Source organism: Numenius arquata, chromosome 8 (assembly GCF_964106895.1).
Source record: "Numenius arquata chromosome 8, bNumArq3.hap1.1, whole genome shotgun sequence".
Lineage (NCBI taxonomy): Eukaryota > Metazoa > Chordata > Aves > Charadriiformes > Scolopacidae > Numenius > Numenius arquata.
Genome location: NC_133583.1, coordinates 45,766,423 through 45,783,180, shown reverse-complemented (window position 1 = coordinate 45,783,180; position 16,758 = coordinate 45,766,423). Strand labels below are relative to the sequence as shown.

At 37.7% G+C, this 16,758-nt stretch overlaps 1 protein-coding gene across 1 annotated transcript in view; it reads right to left on the bottom strand.

Annotated features, from left to right (window-relative positions):
• The window catches only part of COL24A1 (collagen type XXIV alpha 1 chain), a 145,892-nt gene that overhangs the window by 51,699 nt on the left and 77,435 nt on the right, over nucleotides 1-16,758 (bottom strand). Inside the window, exons 24-27 of the mRNA XM_074151798.1 lie at nucleotides 16,421-16,465; nucleotides 4,099-4,152; nucleotides 2,178-2,231; nucleotides 579-632 (exon numbers count right to left, since the gene is read on the bottom strand). Coding sequence (XP_074007899.1) covers nucleotides 579-632; nucleotides 2,178-2,231; nucleotides 4,099-4,152; nucleotides 16,421-16,465 — 207 coding nt within the window. The remainder of the gene's footprint in view (nucleotides 1-578; nucleotides 633-2,177; nucleotides 2,232-4,098; nucleotides 4,153-16,420; nucleotides 16,466-16,758) is intronic.

Below are 16,758 nucleotides of genomic sequence, written 5' to 3'. Positions count from 1 at the left end.
GAGACTCTATGTAACTTTATTCTGAATAAGAAATCATGATGTGAATGTTGGAGAAATTACTTCTGTTCAACATCCCTAAATTGCTAAAGGATACTTGTATTTCAGCAACATTATGTTAAAAAACCTAATATATTCTGATAGAAGATTCAGTTTTTGTCTGTACTGAAGACCCATAGTAGCCAAATTATAACACAGTTATACACACCAAATTAGAATTAGTCTTTTTTATTAAAAATGAAACCAAACACATCATGAATATATTTAAATTGTATTAGGCATCAGTGAATTAAAAATAAAATTGTTGGGCAATTATAAACCATCCTTAAAAAATTCTATTCCCCTACTTGTCTCAACTGAGTGATTTTGAAATGGATGAGTCAATAATATAGTTTTCCTGTCTCTCATGGATCATCTTGGTAAGAAGTAGGTGAACATACTTTGTGTCTGGATAGTAAATTTTCATGACAGTGTTAAAGACTGCAGTACAAATCAGAACCCATTCTTTGCTTCAGCACAGCAAAAATATAATTTGAAAATGGTACATTTTATGTCAAACAAAAGCACCACTCTATACCTACAGGTAATCCTTCCGGCCCCACAGGTCCAGGGCCTCCTGGAGGTCCCGAGTAGCCCTAGAATTGAAATAAATATAGAAAAGACAGAACAGTTTAATCAAAATTGTTATTATAACAACAATAATAAATCCAGTTACTTACCTGAAAAATTGGAGGTAAATTAATAAAATTATTGATCTTGCAAAATTTGTTCCCAAAATTTTGTTTAGAAAACAGGTATTTGTTTGGATATATCATAATAACCATTAAATCAATGTAAATTTCACACAGGCACTGGCTGGGCTGTACTGAAACAAAGGCTGCTGAGTTCTAAATGAATTTCAAAATCCTCACTTCAAGGCTGTGACAACGGGAACAGAAAGTGGACACAGTGTGGTGTGGGCAGAACTGACCAAGACAAAATGCCAAGAACAGCTCTTGTCTGAGGGCTACAATGATTTACTACAGGGAAGGGCTCTCACTGCTATGACTTAAGTGGCAATAAGATTACTAACATTTGAAAAAAGTAGTTGGTAAGATTGGATCGTATATTAATAAATCCTCCTTTATTAGTATCTCCAATAATTTTTTTTTCGTGGATCAAAAAAAAAAGCTGGTTGAAGGTAAATCTAGATTAGAGAGATTTAATGAAGCAGAGAATGCTTCAAAAATTATTGTCTCCTGCTGCATGGATCATTAAGTTGGTCTGTAGCCTGAGAGTACTTGGTTTCTTCCTTGCCAATGGATGCCCAGAGAGGAATTACTGCAAATATTCAATAATAATTTCCACAAGAACATTCCGCACTGCGCCACACTCAGTCCCATATCTGCAGCCTCTACAAAAGGCTGCTGACATTTCACCACTGCCCACCACATCTGTGTCAGATGGCGCAGGATGCAACACGTAGTACGCTGCCTATAATCTCCCTGTCATCTCCTTGTACACGGTTAAGTCTGTAAGTGTTCTCTATACATTCTGGAGCCATTACAGTGCTCGCTAGCAAACACACAATCAAACCCTAACTGCTTTTCCTCAAGAACTTCAACAAGAATGTGACAATAGGCACGTATATAGTTTTTTACTTCTGTGCCCCAACAACCTACCTAACAGGACAGCAGCCTCTGGATTGTCCAACGCTGCATGAAATGTTGCATCCTGATTTAGGACAAGTGGTGTTGTCAGGCAGCCAGTCCTCCCGTAAGAGCGGCACCCAGGGGCTATCTGGGTACTGCTGTGCAGTAGAATTAGAGGTGATGCTAGTTACCAGCTATCTATTAGAATAACTTGTGTTACTCCAGTCTCCACAAGAGATTATTATTTTACTTTCCCTCCTTTATTTATCCCTCCAATTATTTGTGTTTAATTTTTTTTTTATGCAAGGCTCGTTAGAACTATTTTTCAAAACTGCAGTTGCTCTGCTGCTTCATTCAGTGGATCACTTTGCAGTGTCACTTCCACAGAGGGGGTAAAGCTGCTAAATGAACCTTCCTGGGAATCATAAATACTACTCTTTTCCATAAAAAAAAAGGACAGCCAGAAGGCTGAGAATTTATTACTGTTTTGGAAATTAAAGTGTCTTTGTAAGTAACATAATTATGGATTGTACATTATTTGTGACTTACCATGACACCTTTCTCTCCAGGGGGACCTACTGGTCCTGGACTGCCTCGCTCTCCCTTTAACAAAAAATTAAAAAGAAAATAACAGTGAGTGCTCTTTCCCTGACTCGTTCCATGTCCACTGGGCAAGGCATATCTGGCAAACAAGGCTAACCTGCAATAACAATACCACAGCAATCCAAGAGGTCTTTCATGAGGGCTGTAGCCCATAGTCTAAAAGGTTTGGTTGCTAAAGGGAATAACTGTTTGCAGTGCACAACACCATTGGTTCAGGGACCATGCTTCAGAAACATCACAGAGACCTTTTTTCACTTTTGTTGAATTTCTGCACTCCTTCCTCCTACAAGCCCATCCATATTTTGAGAAGATGATAAAACTGAGTTTCTCTGATCCCCTTTTCCTAGAAGACTGCAGAAGGGATGGTACTACATCAGTCTCTGTGAACTGCAGCTAGGATATCCCTTTTCTCTCTGTTGGGTGCATCAAATTTATCGTTATGTTCTTTAATCCATAAAATTCACCACAGCAAACAAGCAAAAAAAGAAAATTTTGTTCCTTTCTCCCTCATTTTTTCAGTATGTGTTAGGAAAGCACAGAGCTAGAAGCAAGGCCAGTCCTTCAGCAGCTGCAGAAGCAACTGAGTAGGGGAAGTAGGAAGGGTCTCTTTGCATACTTTTTCAACTTTTATTCATATAACATCCAGCCCAAACATCAGGCTTGGCTGTAGACTACCGCCATACAAAGATTACATTTCTACTACAGATAGTACACAAGACATAGTGATAACACTATATTTTATATGCCATAAAGATACATTTCGTTAAAAAAATTATGCTGGAAGAATGTCATTTAAATCCACATGGCATGTTTACATTCTACTATTTAATTCATAAAAAAGGAAGACAAAAAATTCTAGAGAAACAGCATAGCAATAACGACAATTATTGCACCATTAAGAAACTTGCTTCCATTTGCTGATGATACATTAATTAGTCTTCTACTGCCTTTTCCTTCCTAGCTAAACTAGCAGCAGTAACCCAAGGTAATCTGTTGGGCCAAGTGTAATTATAAAGAACAACAATCCTTTGACACTGAATTCAAAGATGATATTATGATTAAAAACACATGAGACGTCTAAATTTTAGTTCTAACAAGCAGTGCTTTCCACTCATGTATTTCCTTTCATAGATTATATAAATTATAATTAGATTTTCATGGAAGTTCTAATAAGTTATTAAGACTTTCTCAACAAAATATCTAAATAGCAGCCACCAGTCTAGGTGAAATAATTCAGCCCTGCAGGAAAAAATACAAGTGCTGCTGGATCATTCTGACAAACAATTATGTTTTTATTATAATTGAAGTTGACGTGCAGTCCAGTAATAGTTTCCTGTTTTTCACTTTTAAAATACTTCACCTAAATAAAACTGTGTCAAATATGCTTAAGCTATTTACTCTGCTCTAGTCACATTAAGTCTGCAAAACTTTGCTTTCATAAACACAACTGTTACTGCACAGGAGACAAAACTAATGATGTTGTCTTCTTTACTCAGTTAATGCGTACAGCCAAATTCTATCTTTCTACTCTTGTTTTCATTATGTAGCAGTGAAAAAACAGTTACTACTGTATAAAACAAGTATAATTTGTGCCAGTTTCTGTGAATCTATAGCAGTGGATAATAAAGTGAACAAGGTATTAAATCTATCAGGTCTAAATTAATTGCCAAGTAAAATCAAGGATACAGGATGCATACCTCAAATAACAGCATTTTGATTACCATTAACTACATCCCTGTGCCCTGAAATAGCTACAGGAACATTAGCTTTGTCAGTGGTCAGTAAATGATCTCTCACCAAAATTTTACCACCCCAATGGTTTTCAAAGCTGATTTTTGCTGCTGAGTAGTCAGATACGTTGTTGTACCTTTTCACCAAGGATTCCAGATGGCCCAGTTTCTCCAGGTAAACCAGCTGATCCCTATACAAAAAGTAAGCAGACTTTTATTAGCATGATATCTACACTAGTTCCTGGTTGGCAGCTCCCCAGCAACCCAGCAGCAGAGCACGGCACATTTCTTCATCCCAGAGAACCAGTGGTCTATTTGTCTAAATGCTCCTGTGGGGAAGTGAAGACTGGTTACAATCCTGGCTTACAATCCATGCAGGAGGATCACTGCATCTAGACACACCAACAGTAAATGGCTACTGCTTGAAAAAAAATTACACTAATTTAATCATCATACTGTGCTACCACCTAAGGTCTGCCAGTGAGCTCAGTCTTGCAGTGCTAGAAGCTTTACAAACATACAAGTAAAGGTGATAATTGCTCTGCTAGCGCTTCAAACTGACCACAAATTTCAAGGGAATAAATTCAGTGGAACAAAGTAAAAGCCAGTCAAAACAAAACCGATATTGAATCAGGTGTTGTCAGAATTTTCCCTTTAAGCACTGTAGCCCCAAATGCCTTTGAAGTCAGGGGATCAGAGCCTTTAAGTCCTTTTAAAAACGAAGTAACTCCCTCCTGAGGCTCTCCCACAAATTTCCACTGGATAGAACAAGTACCACCATATGGAATAGGAAACAGGAGAGGAAGTACTTTAAAAAAGCTTATTTCCAAGTTCTTGCAATACACCCTTTATTGCCAAACAAAAAGAAAAAAAAATAATTATAGTGCAAGGCTCCAGTTGAGAAAAGTATGCAACAGTGAGCTGGAAGAAAAAGCAATAGGCGCCCAGAGAACATCGCATTACTGCTCATGAAAGATGGCAGAAAGGAGGAAGCTCCTAGTAGTGACATAATACACAACTGTACCATCGTTGTAGCACTTTAAAAAGCAAAAATTATTTGCACTTTAAAAAATGCAAATAAAATGGCAATTCACACATTGGCATTACTATCTCTACACGCATAGGAACATACTAGCTTAAGTAGCACTACACTGCACATAAGTGAGTTTTTTCTAAAAAAAGTGTTACTTCAGAGCTCATCGTCAGCTCATATTCCGTTCAAGAGCCTAGTAGTAGTTTATTCCATAGAAATAAAGTCATAGCAGAAAGACAACATTGCAGTTTGAGATCTTTGCCTTTGAAAAAAACCCACATTTTTTTAGCTTTTACTAGCGTAATTTCAACAGAGTTCAGCCTCAAGCACCTTAACATAACAGACGCAAAGTAACTAAGGTTTTATGATGGTTTCTTATTTTCTTGGACTGTTAGCTCCTCCAGAAATCTCATAGTTCAAATATATTGCAATAAGCCATTGATAGAGCTGCCTTTGAGGCTGACAATACTGGCACAAACTATTTTCTGGAAGGGGCTAAAGAGATAAACAGGCATCTCTACGGCTGCTGGACTGATGCATTATGTGTGGGAACTTGTGTATTATATGTCAGAACCAAGACGCCTCTTGGCAGCAGCCAAAGATTCATCCTTATGATACTGGCACTAAGGCAATGCCCAGACGTCACTGGCAGGAATGAGGGACTTTCGTGACAACTCTGAGAGCTACCACTGCTACCAGTCATGGCTGACAGTGGGCCTTGGCACCAGGCAGAAAGCTGTGAGACAAAGCTTTCTTTCAAAGCTGTGCTCTTGCTCATCAAGATAAGGGGTGTGGAGGTACAGTTCCAAAAGGCTAAAGACTAGTCACTTTGATTCTCTTATTCCAGAAAGGTCAGAAGACATAATCAGAGCCAAGATGTAGCCCAGACCTATTCTGCTTCTACAGAGACACTCCTGATCTCCCAGCCAATGCCACACTGTTTACAGGTCTGAAGATGCTGATTAGAAAGATGGGTAGCTGTGTCTTACCCCAGCAGTGGACCATTTGCTATACAGCCCCTGATCAAGCCTCCTTTTCAATTCAAAAGTATTGTCTTTCTGACTAAGTTGCTCTGGTCTGAAAGAGAAGGAATGACTAGAAGCAGTGACTGTGAATGTGCTGTTGTATTATCCAGCACATTAGGTCTAGGCTACAACACCTTCCAGAGTGAGGACAAAACTTGGCTATTAAGCAGCAAGTTTCCTAGACACTGGCTGTTCCTCAGAAGAAATTAGTTAAATAAAGAAAATTTACAGTAAAAGTACTAAAAGAAGAAAGTGGATTTTTGTTGATACAAAAGATGGGAAAAAAACCTCTGCATGAGTGGAAAAGGATATATATGGAAAGCAAAAAATTAGTCAAGATGACAAGAAGAATTGAAGCCAGTGAACAGTAAAGGCAATAGAGACTTCAAGAAGAATGAACAGGAAAGAAGTTCATGACAGTTCAGGATTAAAACCTCTTCCGCTCCTCCATCCAAAATGGAGGGCAAGAGCCTGAGACTGAGATAAAGCTCGGGCAGGTACGTGCAGAGGCAAGAGAGGGGGAAAAAAGCTTACTTAGGAATATAATTTTGGTCCTTAAAACAATTAATAGCATACAGTGAAGAGAAAGTGCAATCAGAGAGCAAAACATCCTGTTCCATCAACACATTAGCCATAAAGTGCTGTTTTCCCTATTGACTTTCTTAAAGATCACGTGGCCCATTAAATCCCAGATTTGGATGGATTATTATAGAGACCAGCCACTAAGACTGGATTGAGGTTTCAACTCTCTCTCCTCCTTACGTAAGAGGATGAATACAGTCCAAAGCAGGTTTGTTGAGACAGTGTCTTCCAGCATTCCTTCAGTCCTCTGGGGAGCAGTGGTAGATTCCAAAAATCAAATTGAATGTATTAGGCAACAGAAAAGTAGAGCAAAAAAACCCTGAAATGTTTACAAAAATCATCATGGTTTTAAACCTTATTAAAAATATAGTCATAAACTTTCATTTACAAGGATTTGTGTAAAAATCTCCAGTGACAATAACAGCATTTTAGAAACCTTCTCGACGAAAGCATTTTTGTGGAAAATGAACCAGAGACCAGATCCCACAACTAACTCATGCCTGAGAAAGACAAAAACATCTTGCCAGGGCATATACTCTGTGTTAGAAACTGGACTGTAGCTGAATAATTGAAAACACATTGTACACTTAATGCAAACCCAAGTATAGAGTAATCCATTGAAAAGCTTAGTAGTGAGAAATTAATATTCAGCTATTTCCAAACATTCCTGTGGAAGCAGTTACCTGTAAGCTTTGACACTAACATGTTGTTCTGTGATAACTGACAATTTTCCAATCCAATGTTATTTCATTTGGAGTTCAGTATTTTTAAACATTTTTATTCAACATTCTTTTAATGAGATAAGTAAATTTAAAATATTATCTTGCCACATTAACATTTTTCTATGAACTTTTTTGGGTATTTCCAATTAATTTTCATCAAAATTTGTCCTGAATCTGTGCTGAATCACTTCACTCCAGATCCAGCAGTCAGCAATATCATAATCTCTGCCTGCTCATTAGGAGTCCCACTTAAACATTTCTTCAAGAGCCCATCAGCTTCATACTTCATGAAGGACTTTATACATTTTAGCACAATACTCAAAAAACCCCCAATGAGGCAGCATTTAGGTTTGATTTTAAGAAATGAAAATCTACTTAAGGATCCTTGAAGATTCAAGCCAGCTATCTGTTAAAAAGACAATCAAAGGTGACAGACAGGAGGAGGAAGAAAAGTGGATGCTGTAACAAACAGCTTCTACTATTTCATACCCAGCTCATAGATAGAAAAATACTTCTAAAACTCCTAATATTATAAAAATTAAGTTCTAAGAAATAAATAATAACCTAAGTTCTGTTTTGCTAGCCAGACATAACGCTACCAAACAATTATTTTTAAAATCAGTCCATCTGGACCCTGGTATCATAAGCATGATGGGTATGTTCATGCATGCTTCTAACAAATGTGACCCCGATCAGGCCTGGACAAAAATTAGGAAGAAAGCATGACGCAGGGTTTACACTGGCTGCTACTTGGGCTTCATAGCACCTGCAGTAGAACAAAAGGTAACTCATCTATGAGAAAGAGATGTCATGGACAGTTGATACCTGCTCTGAAAAACAAACCTTGCTAGTCATCAATTTCTGGGTGAATTTGTATCAGATCAGTGCTTTTCACATGACTACTTTTGATCTGATCAAAAACAGTATATTGCTGAACCACAGACAGGCTTTTGAAACCGAAGACTTTCAATAGAGCCTTTGTGTAGAACATTTGCTTACTATGGTACCAGTATCAGATATGAACTGAATGAAGCAGCTGTTAATATCCTACACTTAGAGGTAAAAGTAACCTGAAGTTTTAAAGAAAGCCCTGTCTCAAGACCACTGGGAAAGCTGAATAAAACTAACCAACATAAAAACTGGGAGAACAGTTCTGAAAATGTCACCAAATTACACTCTAGTTTCAAAGAGTCTGTATTTTAACGCCATGCAAGACCTGGGTACAAATTGAACTGCATCTTGGAAAAACAAAGTTTTGGCTTTTATCACCCACCCTTTCAAATTTGTTTTTTTAATTCTCGAGGTGTTTAAAAAGGATTTTCATCTTCGGGGAACAGAATAGAACAGGATCAATTTTGGAGGATATATCTTCTCATAAAAAGGAGAAACTTTAGCAATTTGGGTTATCTGAAAGACCAAATAAAGAATATAAAGTAAACGGATGCCAGTTTACTTACAACTTATTGCCAGTTCAACTGCTGAATTACTTTTGAATCCCTTAGTGACTAATTCTACATTTGCCTTCTAATAGCACTTTAGTTTGAATTATCAAAATCCAAGAGTAGACTAGAAAATGGCCCCACGTTAGACCTTGTCATCTGAAGAGCTCTTGGCTGACAGCTACACAAACTGCTGCATGTATATGCCACATAGCGACACTGGCTTTTGGTTGTGTGGTCCTTTTTTATTATTCAAGCTGGTGGTTCCACCTCTAAAGTTTAGAAACTATTTCCTACCTCATAACCACAGAACTAAAAATGTTATGAAGCGACCATAAGATCTGTAGCTGCTTTATCCAGCATTATGTTGGGAAGTATATTTGAAAGACAGATCCTATTTTCTTCTTTTTTGACACTAAGATCTGGCCATTCTGTATCACTAGCATTTTCTGTCTGTTGAGAAAGTTACTTGGTAATCAACCAGAAATTTTCTGAGTGAAAATCTATGCTTTTTTACTGCCAGTGGAAGAGATGAATAAAAGCAGAGATGCACCATATTTGTACCTCACAGCTGATGTTTCACCCAATTTTTGAATGAACTCAAAACTTCAACTACCTGAATATTTGAAAGGCAAAATGCACTGGAACCATTGCTACTTTACAGCAGTTTTAGGAAAGAAATAAACAGGTTAAATTTTGCTTGCAGTAAGACCAGTGTAAAGTAGGGTATTTCAGAGAAACACTTGCATTTAAAGGAGGCTAGCTTACAAAGCACCAGAAGGATGTGCCCACTGACAAAACCTTGGAAGCTAAACTGCAGATGCCATGTGCAGATACTATTTCTCTACATCTTTCTTCCCAAAACCACCAGAGTACATGAAATACATCAGTTAAATTCAGACAGACAGTAAAAGGGACAAACAATGAAAAGACTGGATGTGTGCTGGTACCTACGCTATTACTGAATAAGTTTAATGCATGCCAGAACAGCTTAGCCTTGATTATTGCTAAAATAGCCTTAAACATTTTCTCATATTTTAGTGCTGCAAAATCACGTGGGCATGCAAATAAGTATGGATATAAAGCTATAGATTGGGTAGTGGGAAAACAACAACACACAAGCAAAATAACTACCACACAGGTAGCATCTGATGCCCTGGAAAGATTAAAACTCTCTCTTGGCCAGGGAAAGAGTGGACTGGTACACTTTTCTGATGTTCTACTAGATCTGCAAGGGTTCCATTTGTACATGAATTTTTTAAATGACCGTGAGAAAAATGCAGCTTGAGGTCAGCATTATAGTGGCAGTCAGGACACGGTTCACGTGCTGGGAAAGCTACTGCATTTTGCACAGTCTACTTGCCATAAGCAGCTTGGAGATGACATGAAGTGAATTGGGTGACACAAACCCCATCTAAATCGGAAGTATTTTCATTTTTCAAGTGACAATCAGAATAATGACATTTATAAAAGCTCTTGGTTTGGGTTGTCAAGTTCACACCGGTAACTTTTTGTAATCTGTGCAAGAGGAAAAAATAAAAATTCTTCTGAAGGTAGATACTACTCTGGAGAGTCCTATCTTGGCTAGACTGAATTGGAATAAAAGTTATTTATATTTATGCACTTAAATAAGTGGATTTTTTTCTAGGGTAACAAATCTCACACAGAGCAGATTATTATTCTCTTTGACTGTACTCAATGGTATAGGGAGTGTTGACTTATTTAAGGTGAAAGTTCTAACTTGAAAAACCATAAAGGGTGTGGGGCTGTGGGTATTCTGTGGGGTAGCACGGCAGCTGAAACTAACTGATGAAGAGCACTAATAGCAAAAACTCCTCAAGAAAAATGAGCAACAGCTTGAAAAAGCTAACCTCCAGATATTATAACCTGTTTCCCCACTCTTCTTGAGAGAAAGACCTAACAGCAATGATAGTATATCAGTTCACCTAGGATAAAAAGAAGCACAGCATAGACACAGAAGTATCATTATCACCATTCACTATAAGGTCTTCACAGAACTTACATTAATCTGTGTCCAATAGGTTTTTGAAAGCAGCTGAACTAGTTCCCTCTTCTGAAGCTTTTGGCAATACCCAATGCATTCACCAGTCTTTGAAAAAAAAAAAAAAAAAAAAAAGTTTTTCCTCAGCTGACCTTTCTTTTGGCCTATGGCTTACAATTCTCATTTGCATATCCCCAAAGCCCAGACTTTTCATGATAGTTCAAAGAACTCCTTCTATTGAGCATCCTGAAAACATCAATTAAAGTCCATTTAATCTTTTCTTCAAGCAAAAGGAATTGCAGTTTCCATTCTCCATGAATTAAGCATCCCTGGTGCCTAATCCACCTAATTTTTACCTCTGCAGGAGATGTGGTAATTACTTTATGGGAATTCTTCTCAAAAGCAATTCCAGTCCCAGGCACATGGCCTGATTGTAATATGTTCTTGCCTTCCCACATACTCTCACAGGCTGACCATTTTCAGCCTGCTTTGGAGCTGCTGTTGACAGCCTGAATATCACTTCTATTTTTTTTTGCTGGACTGTAACTTCAATTCTTTTTAGCTTTTTTTTTGGGAGGTGGGAAGCTTTGTTTCCCTTCTGCTGTTTCAAAAACTATTTGCAACTGGAAAACTTGCTGACATGTAACTTTTCCAGGTCTTTGAAGATTATTTTTTCAGGATTTGTGTTCATGAACTCTGCTTATTTTAGTTTGTCCTTTTGATACCAGCTGTAGATGCTGCAGCTGACAGTTCTACCCTTGTACTCTCTGTCTCAATATGTGTATAAATGTCAGTGATTTCTAATTCAGAAGTGTATGGGCCAAGGGCTGAATTACAAGGGCTGTAATGGAGCTGGCAGGGAGAAACCGGAATTAACTTGCACTTAGTTATTCCGCGTGGCCCAGTCTGGATAAACACCAGCATTACCAAACAGTAACACAATCCTGACAAGGAATTGTTTTAAGTTCAGATGAGTTCAATTTTGTGCCATAAAAGTTGAGCAATGAATCATTTTCTTAAATTATCCTGACATTTTAACACAGACAGGTCACTTCTATGAGATGCTTGAAGCTGGTTTCAGATATTTGCTATCCATCACTGGATAGCATCTGATCTAAGCACACAAAATCTAGTTGCACATGTCAGCAAAGTGAGATTTTCCTCCCCCAAACGTAACGGCAGTTTTCTCAGTAGCTGAAGTGGTTGTTTCCTTTGGCATGACTTCCAAAAGATTTTGTCTCATCAGCAGTGTAAATTTTCTCTGCCTGCTGTCCCTTACTTCTCACCATCTTAACCAATCCCTCTTCAATTGGACCTGATGGTCCTGCAGTTAACCGAGTATCTTGCAGCAAAAGACAGCCGTGGAATCCTACTGCAGCTTTGGGCTCTGCTTAGCCGAGCAGCACCACCTGAACCTGCCCACATTCCCCTTTAAACAGGGTAAATGCTGAGAAACAGGTTTTTATTGTAGGACCTGGTTAAGGAATAGTGACTGAAGTTCGATCTTCAGCACATTTCTGATCTAGTATTAAAGTCTGTGTCATTTTAACCTTATGAGCAGTGTGAACATTTGTAAATTTAGTCTACTCAGTTTCCACACTGGCCAAGCATCCAAAAATACTCCAACAGAAGAAATGCACTCTGCAAAGTCAGCAGCTTAATGTGACCTAAGAAATGCTGGACAATATGGCTTCTAGCCTATTGACAAAACTGTATTTCGGCACATATCCCATCTTACTAGACTGAATAAGCAAGCATATGGTCCAAGCATTAAGTTGAAACTTCCTTGCTTTGGCACAGTTGCCATCTGTATTTTTCTAAGCAGATATTAAGCAGTACTTGACCTGGAAAAGCTGCTACAGAAAAGCAATAACTACTTTGGCACCTCAGGCAGCAGTGACAGATGTATTAATCAAAGACAGAAGATGGATGATACCAGGGAAAAGTAAGAAAATGGAAAGAAACCGAAGAAGAACAGCAACACTTTGGTATCAACAGCAGATATGCACGTGTTTCATGTAATAATTTGCTATGAATTCATCATTTACAGGATTTATTATTGCAAAATTGCTTCTTTTTGACAGTTTTTTTCAGGAAGTGCACTAGTTTTATTTTGGAGAACTGGAATACTGTGATGGATTCCCCATTGCCAGAAAAACAGTATCATATATTTCAACCATGGACTTCAAAGTATGCATCATATTCTGTAATTTGAAAAACTCAGCCAATAAAGATCATGAATAAACAACAAACAACAGATAAGCCAAAAGGAGATGGGGAAGAATGGGTGGCGCAGAAAGAAGAAACCATACGCACAGAATTTTATCAGACATTGGATGTCCTATCAACATTTTATTAACTTCTTTTTCACTTTGCCTTTACTATTAAATAAATTGTACAGTAATTGCACATTTTTTGGTGCTACTTGCTTGTACAAATCCTCTTTGTATTTGGTGTCACCAAGCATGCGGTAACACAAACTTCACAAGGCATCAAAGGACAGATGCCTTACTCCATACCTTCTTTTGGGCTCCATTTCAAAATCTGTCACAGCAGCAAGTAGTATTTGTACTTTGCTCTTGTACTTTTGTCTTTCAAACTTTCTTTTTTGTGTGTGTGTATGTGGCATGTTCAATTCCAGACATATCCTGGAGTCATTGTGTGTGCCACCAGAGCCAATACTGAATAGAAAGGAGTGGATTTATCTGTGAATTTCGAAGTTTGTATTCTCTCTGCACACCAAGGAAAAGAAAAATTACTTGTTACAAACAGAGGCTGGTGAGAAGCTGGAAGTAAAAACGGCATCCAAAGTGTACAGAAGTGAGTATTTTGCATCAGGACTCACATCTGGAAAACCATTTTCCACATATGAGAAAAAACAGCCTTTTTCTTCTAGTACTTTTCAATTTACTTAGAAAAAGCTTAACTGTTACAGATTACAGTGATGAATAAAGTGAAGGGAAGGGATTTTGAAAGGTCTTCCTGTGAGTTCTGCTGAGTGTGTTTGAAAGGCTGTTTCCTGCTCTTGGTGTTTTAGCATTGGCCTTAACCACAAGATAATAAATATTATCCCCCTAAAGATCATGTAGTGGGCGTTAGTTCTCTGCTGGCAGATAGTGCAAAGGTAATATAATACGATCAAGGGCCTATGAAGCTCATTTGATTAAAATGCATGTACATGAAGCAGAAAACATTCTATAATCTGCAAGTAAAAATAAAGAGTATCAATAACTTCTAAACCACTTCAGTTTCCAGGTATCTCATGTCAATCTGTATCCTGTGAAAATTCTCCAAACAGCAAATGCGGGAAGCGGTAATTAGTGACAGGCCATAATTATCTTTCTATATAACACTGTAACAGGGCTGCAACATATTATCTTTTGGCATAAAGAATATGTTTGTTATATTATTATTGCAGACTGTTCCTGACTACAGTTAGGTAGTTAGTATAATTATTTTATTAATCGTCACTGCAACATATAATCATTGATTATATATTTGAGCTAGTGAATGTTACATTTGTATTAGAATGCAGCTCATTTAGCAGTGAATGATATTATGTTCATACAAAATATCTGAGTTGTGGAAAATGTGTGCACTGAATTCAAGTTCACGGAGGAGCAAAACAAAGCCCATGACAAATCCAGAAACCTAAGTACCTAGCTTCTGTGAATGCTTTATGTACTATTATTAATGTAGTGACTTAAGATTGAGTTTAGCTTTGTCTTTCATTGAGGATTTCGGTGCATGTGGCACTGCACAACAGAGTAAATGCTATCAATTTTCCCTAACATGCTATAGGCTGAAAAAAAGAATTCATATGTAATAAAAGCTTCATTTTGCTCACTGTTGGAGAAAAAAAGAAAAGTGCAATGTTGGCAGAGAAATACTGGTGGTATAGACAGATGGACAGAAGATTATATTGCTGCGTCCCAGTACACAGTCATTTCTGCATCCCTCCATAAAAGCAATGTAGTGTTATGATGTCCCACCCATTCTCCTCTACTGTGACATCCTCATTCTCCAGTACTCATCCACATTTGCCCTAATCATTCAGCAATAGGAAAACCCCCAGTTTTTCCAAATGGTCTTATAAGGAAAGGAAACTATTGCTTTACAGCTCTGATTACAACCTTAAAAAATGAAGGTTTTGCTATGTATAAACTGCTGAACAAAGCTACAGATCAAGCTGCTGCTAAGTATACCCGCTACATTTAGAGATATGCTGGCTGAGTTTTAAGTGGACCTTACGGCATTATATGGCATTATCAGTTCCTGTCTAAGCAGATACTTTTAATTGATTGACAGTCCAGCTTCTCAATCCCCTTCCCTGAAGCAGAGAGTCTTCAGAGTGCACAGAGAAGCTGGATTTGACTTACAAGGAGATCAGAAAACTTCAGCAGTAGCCAACCATTTGAATAGCTGCCTGGGGTATGTCTACTTGGTATTTTGCAGAAAATGGGGAGCCCACTCTGGCTACTGTTGAACAGGGTTTATGGGAGTAGTACAGCACTGAGCCCTAACCAGTCTATGGTATCTCTCCTCAGCACACATTAACTCAAGAAACAAAACGAATTTATTCGTGTTCTATGCAACATCTGGGTAACTCAAGCATGGGTCAACAAGCTCACACCTGCTCATAATTCCCAGTCAAAAGTTAAAAATACAAAAGGGCAGGGGATTAAATTAAGCAGAGAGAATTGCAAGGCAGTGCATTTAAGTGATAATTATCAACATAAAAAGCACCCACAATGGAAGAACTGGAAAAGAGAATGACTTTAAAAAGTATTGGTGACTGTGGATCACAAACTGAATAACAACACGCTTATTGCAAAAATGGGCACACGTATGTAAGAATATGGCTTGTAAGAAGCAATTTTTCCTTTTTCTCAGTGGTTTGAACAGTTTGAGCAGTAAACTGCAGTCATAGATGTTTAGATGAATTAGAAACAGCCTATAGGAGAGTAAGAATGTGACTTAAATTATCTAGAAAACGTGAAAGACTAAGTAAATTGGGACTGTTTAGCCTGAAAAGAAAGAATTAAGGAGACACAGATGATGGTTGTTACTCTGTAAAACACTGTTTCCAGCAGAAGAGAGTCAGGTTACACAACTAGAAGAACTTTTTAAAAATAAAGGTAGAGAAGCCGTGGACTGCCTGCAGGTCATGGAGCCTTCATTCTTGGAGCTTTTAAATTACTGGTTAGCCAAATATTTGTCAGGAGATAACTGATCCTGCCTAGGCAGCAGAGGATGGACTACGTGTCACCTCAAGGTCACCTTGAGCTCTGTGATTTTATAGAGGGTAGACAGACCAAGTCTGCAAAATACATCTCAGGCTAAACGTAGCCTGTCAAATGATTTAACTGGAAAAGGATCACTTGTTCACTTACTCAAACGTGCTTTGGAAGATCTCTACAACTACCTGTAATGTTCACTCAATCTATTAGAAAAAAGCAGAATTAACTCTGGAAAATACTTAAAATGGGGAATTTCTTTAAATAGTATGATTCTGAAAGACCACAAAGGTATAGCCAACACGCTACAGCTTCAAAGAAAGGCAAACTTCATCAGAAAGTTTCTGCAACAAATTACTCATTCACTCTCAAATAAATATAGAATTAAAAATAAAACCAGAAAGAGAATTCAAGCTTACTGCTTCACCAGTTTTTCCAAGGTTTCCTTGGTCTCCTTGTTCTCCCTGTTAAATGTAGAAAACAGATGATGTAGTTCATTAATATACACATATGAAAGAAATTACTTTTCTGAAGTCCTCTGTTTTCCTAGGAGCCTCTTTGTTTTCTAAATTACATCTGCCAATTAAAACTTTAAAAGCTAAAATTAAGCAACCAGCAAAAATTTAATTTTGTCAGTGGCAAATTTCAATTTTGTAAAAAGATGTCCTAATGTATTTAGGACTTGCCCCAAAAATGAAAACTATGTAGTAATGACTCACTAAATATATTAAGTCAGCAAACACTATAAATGAATGAT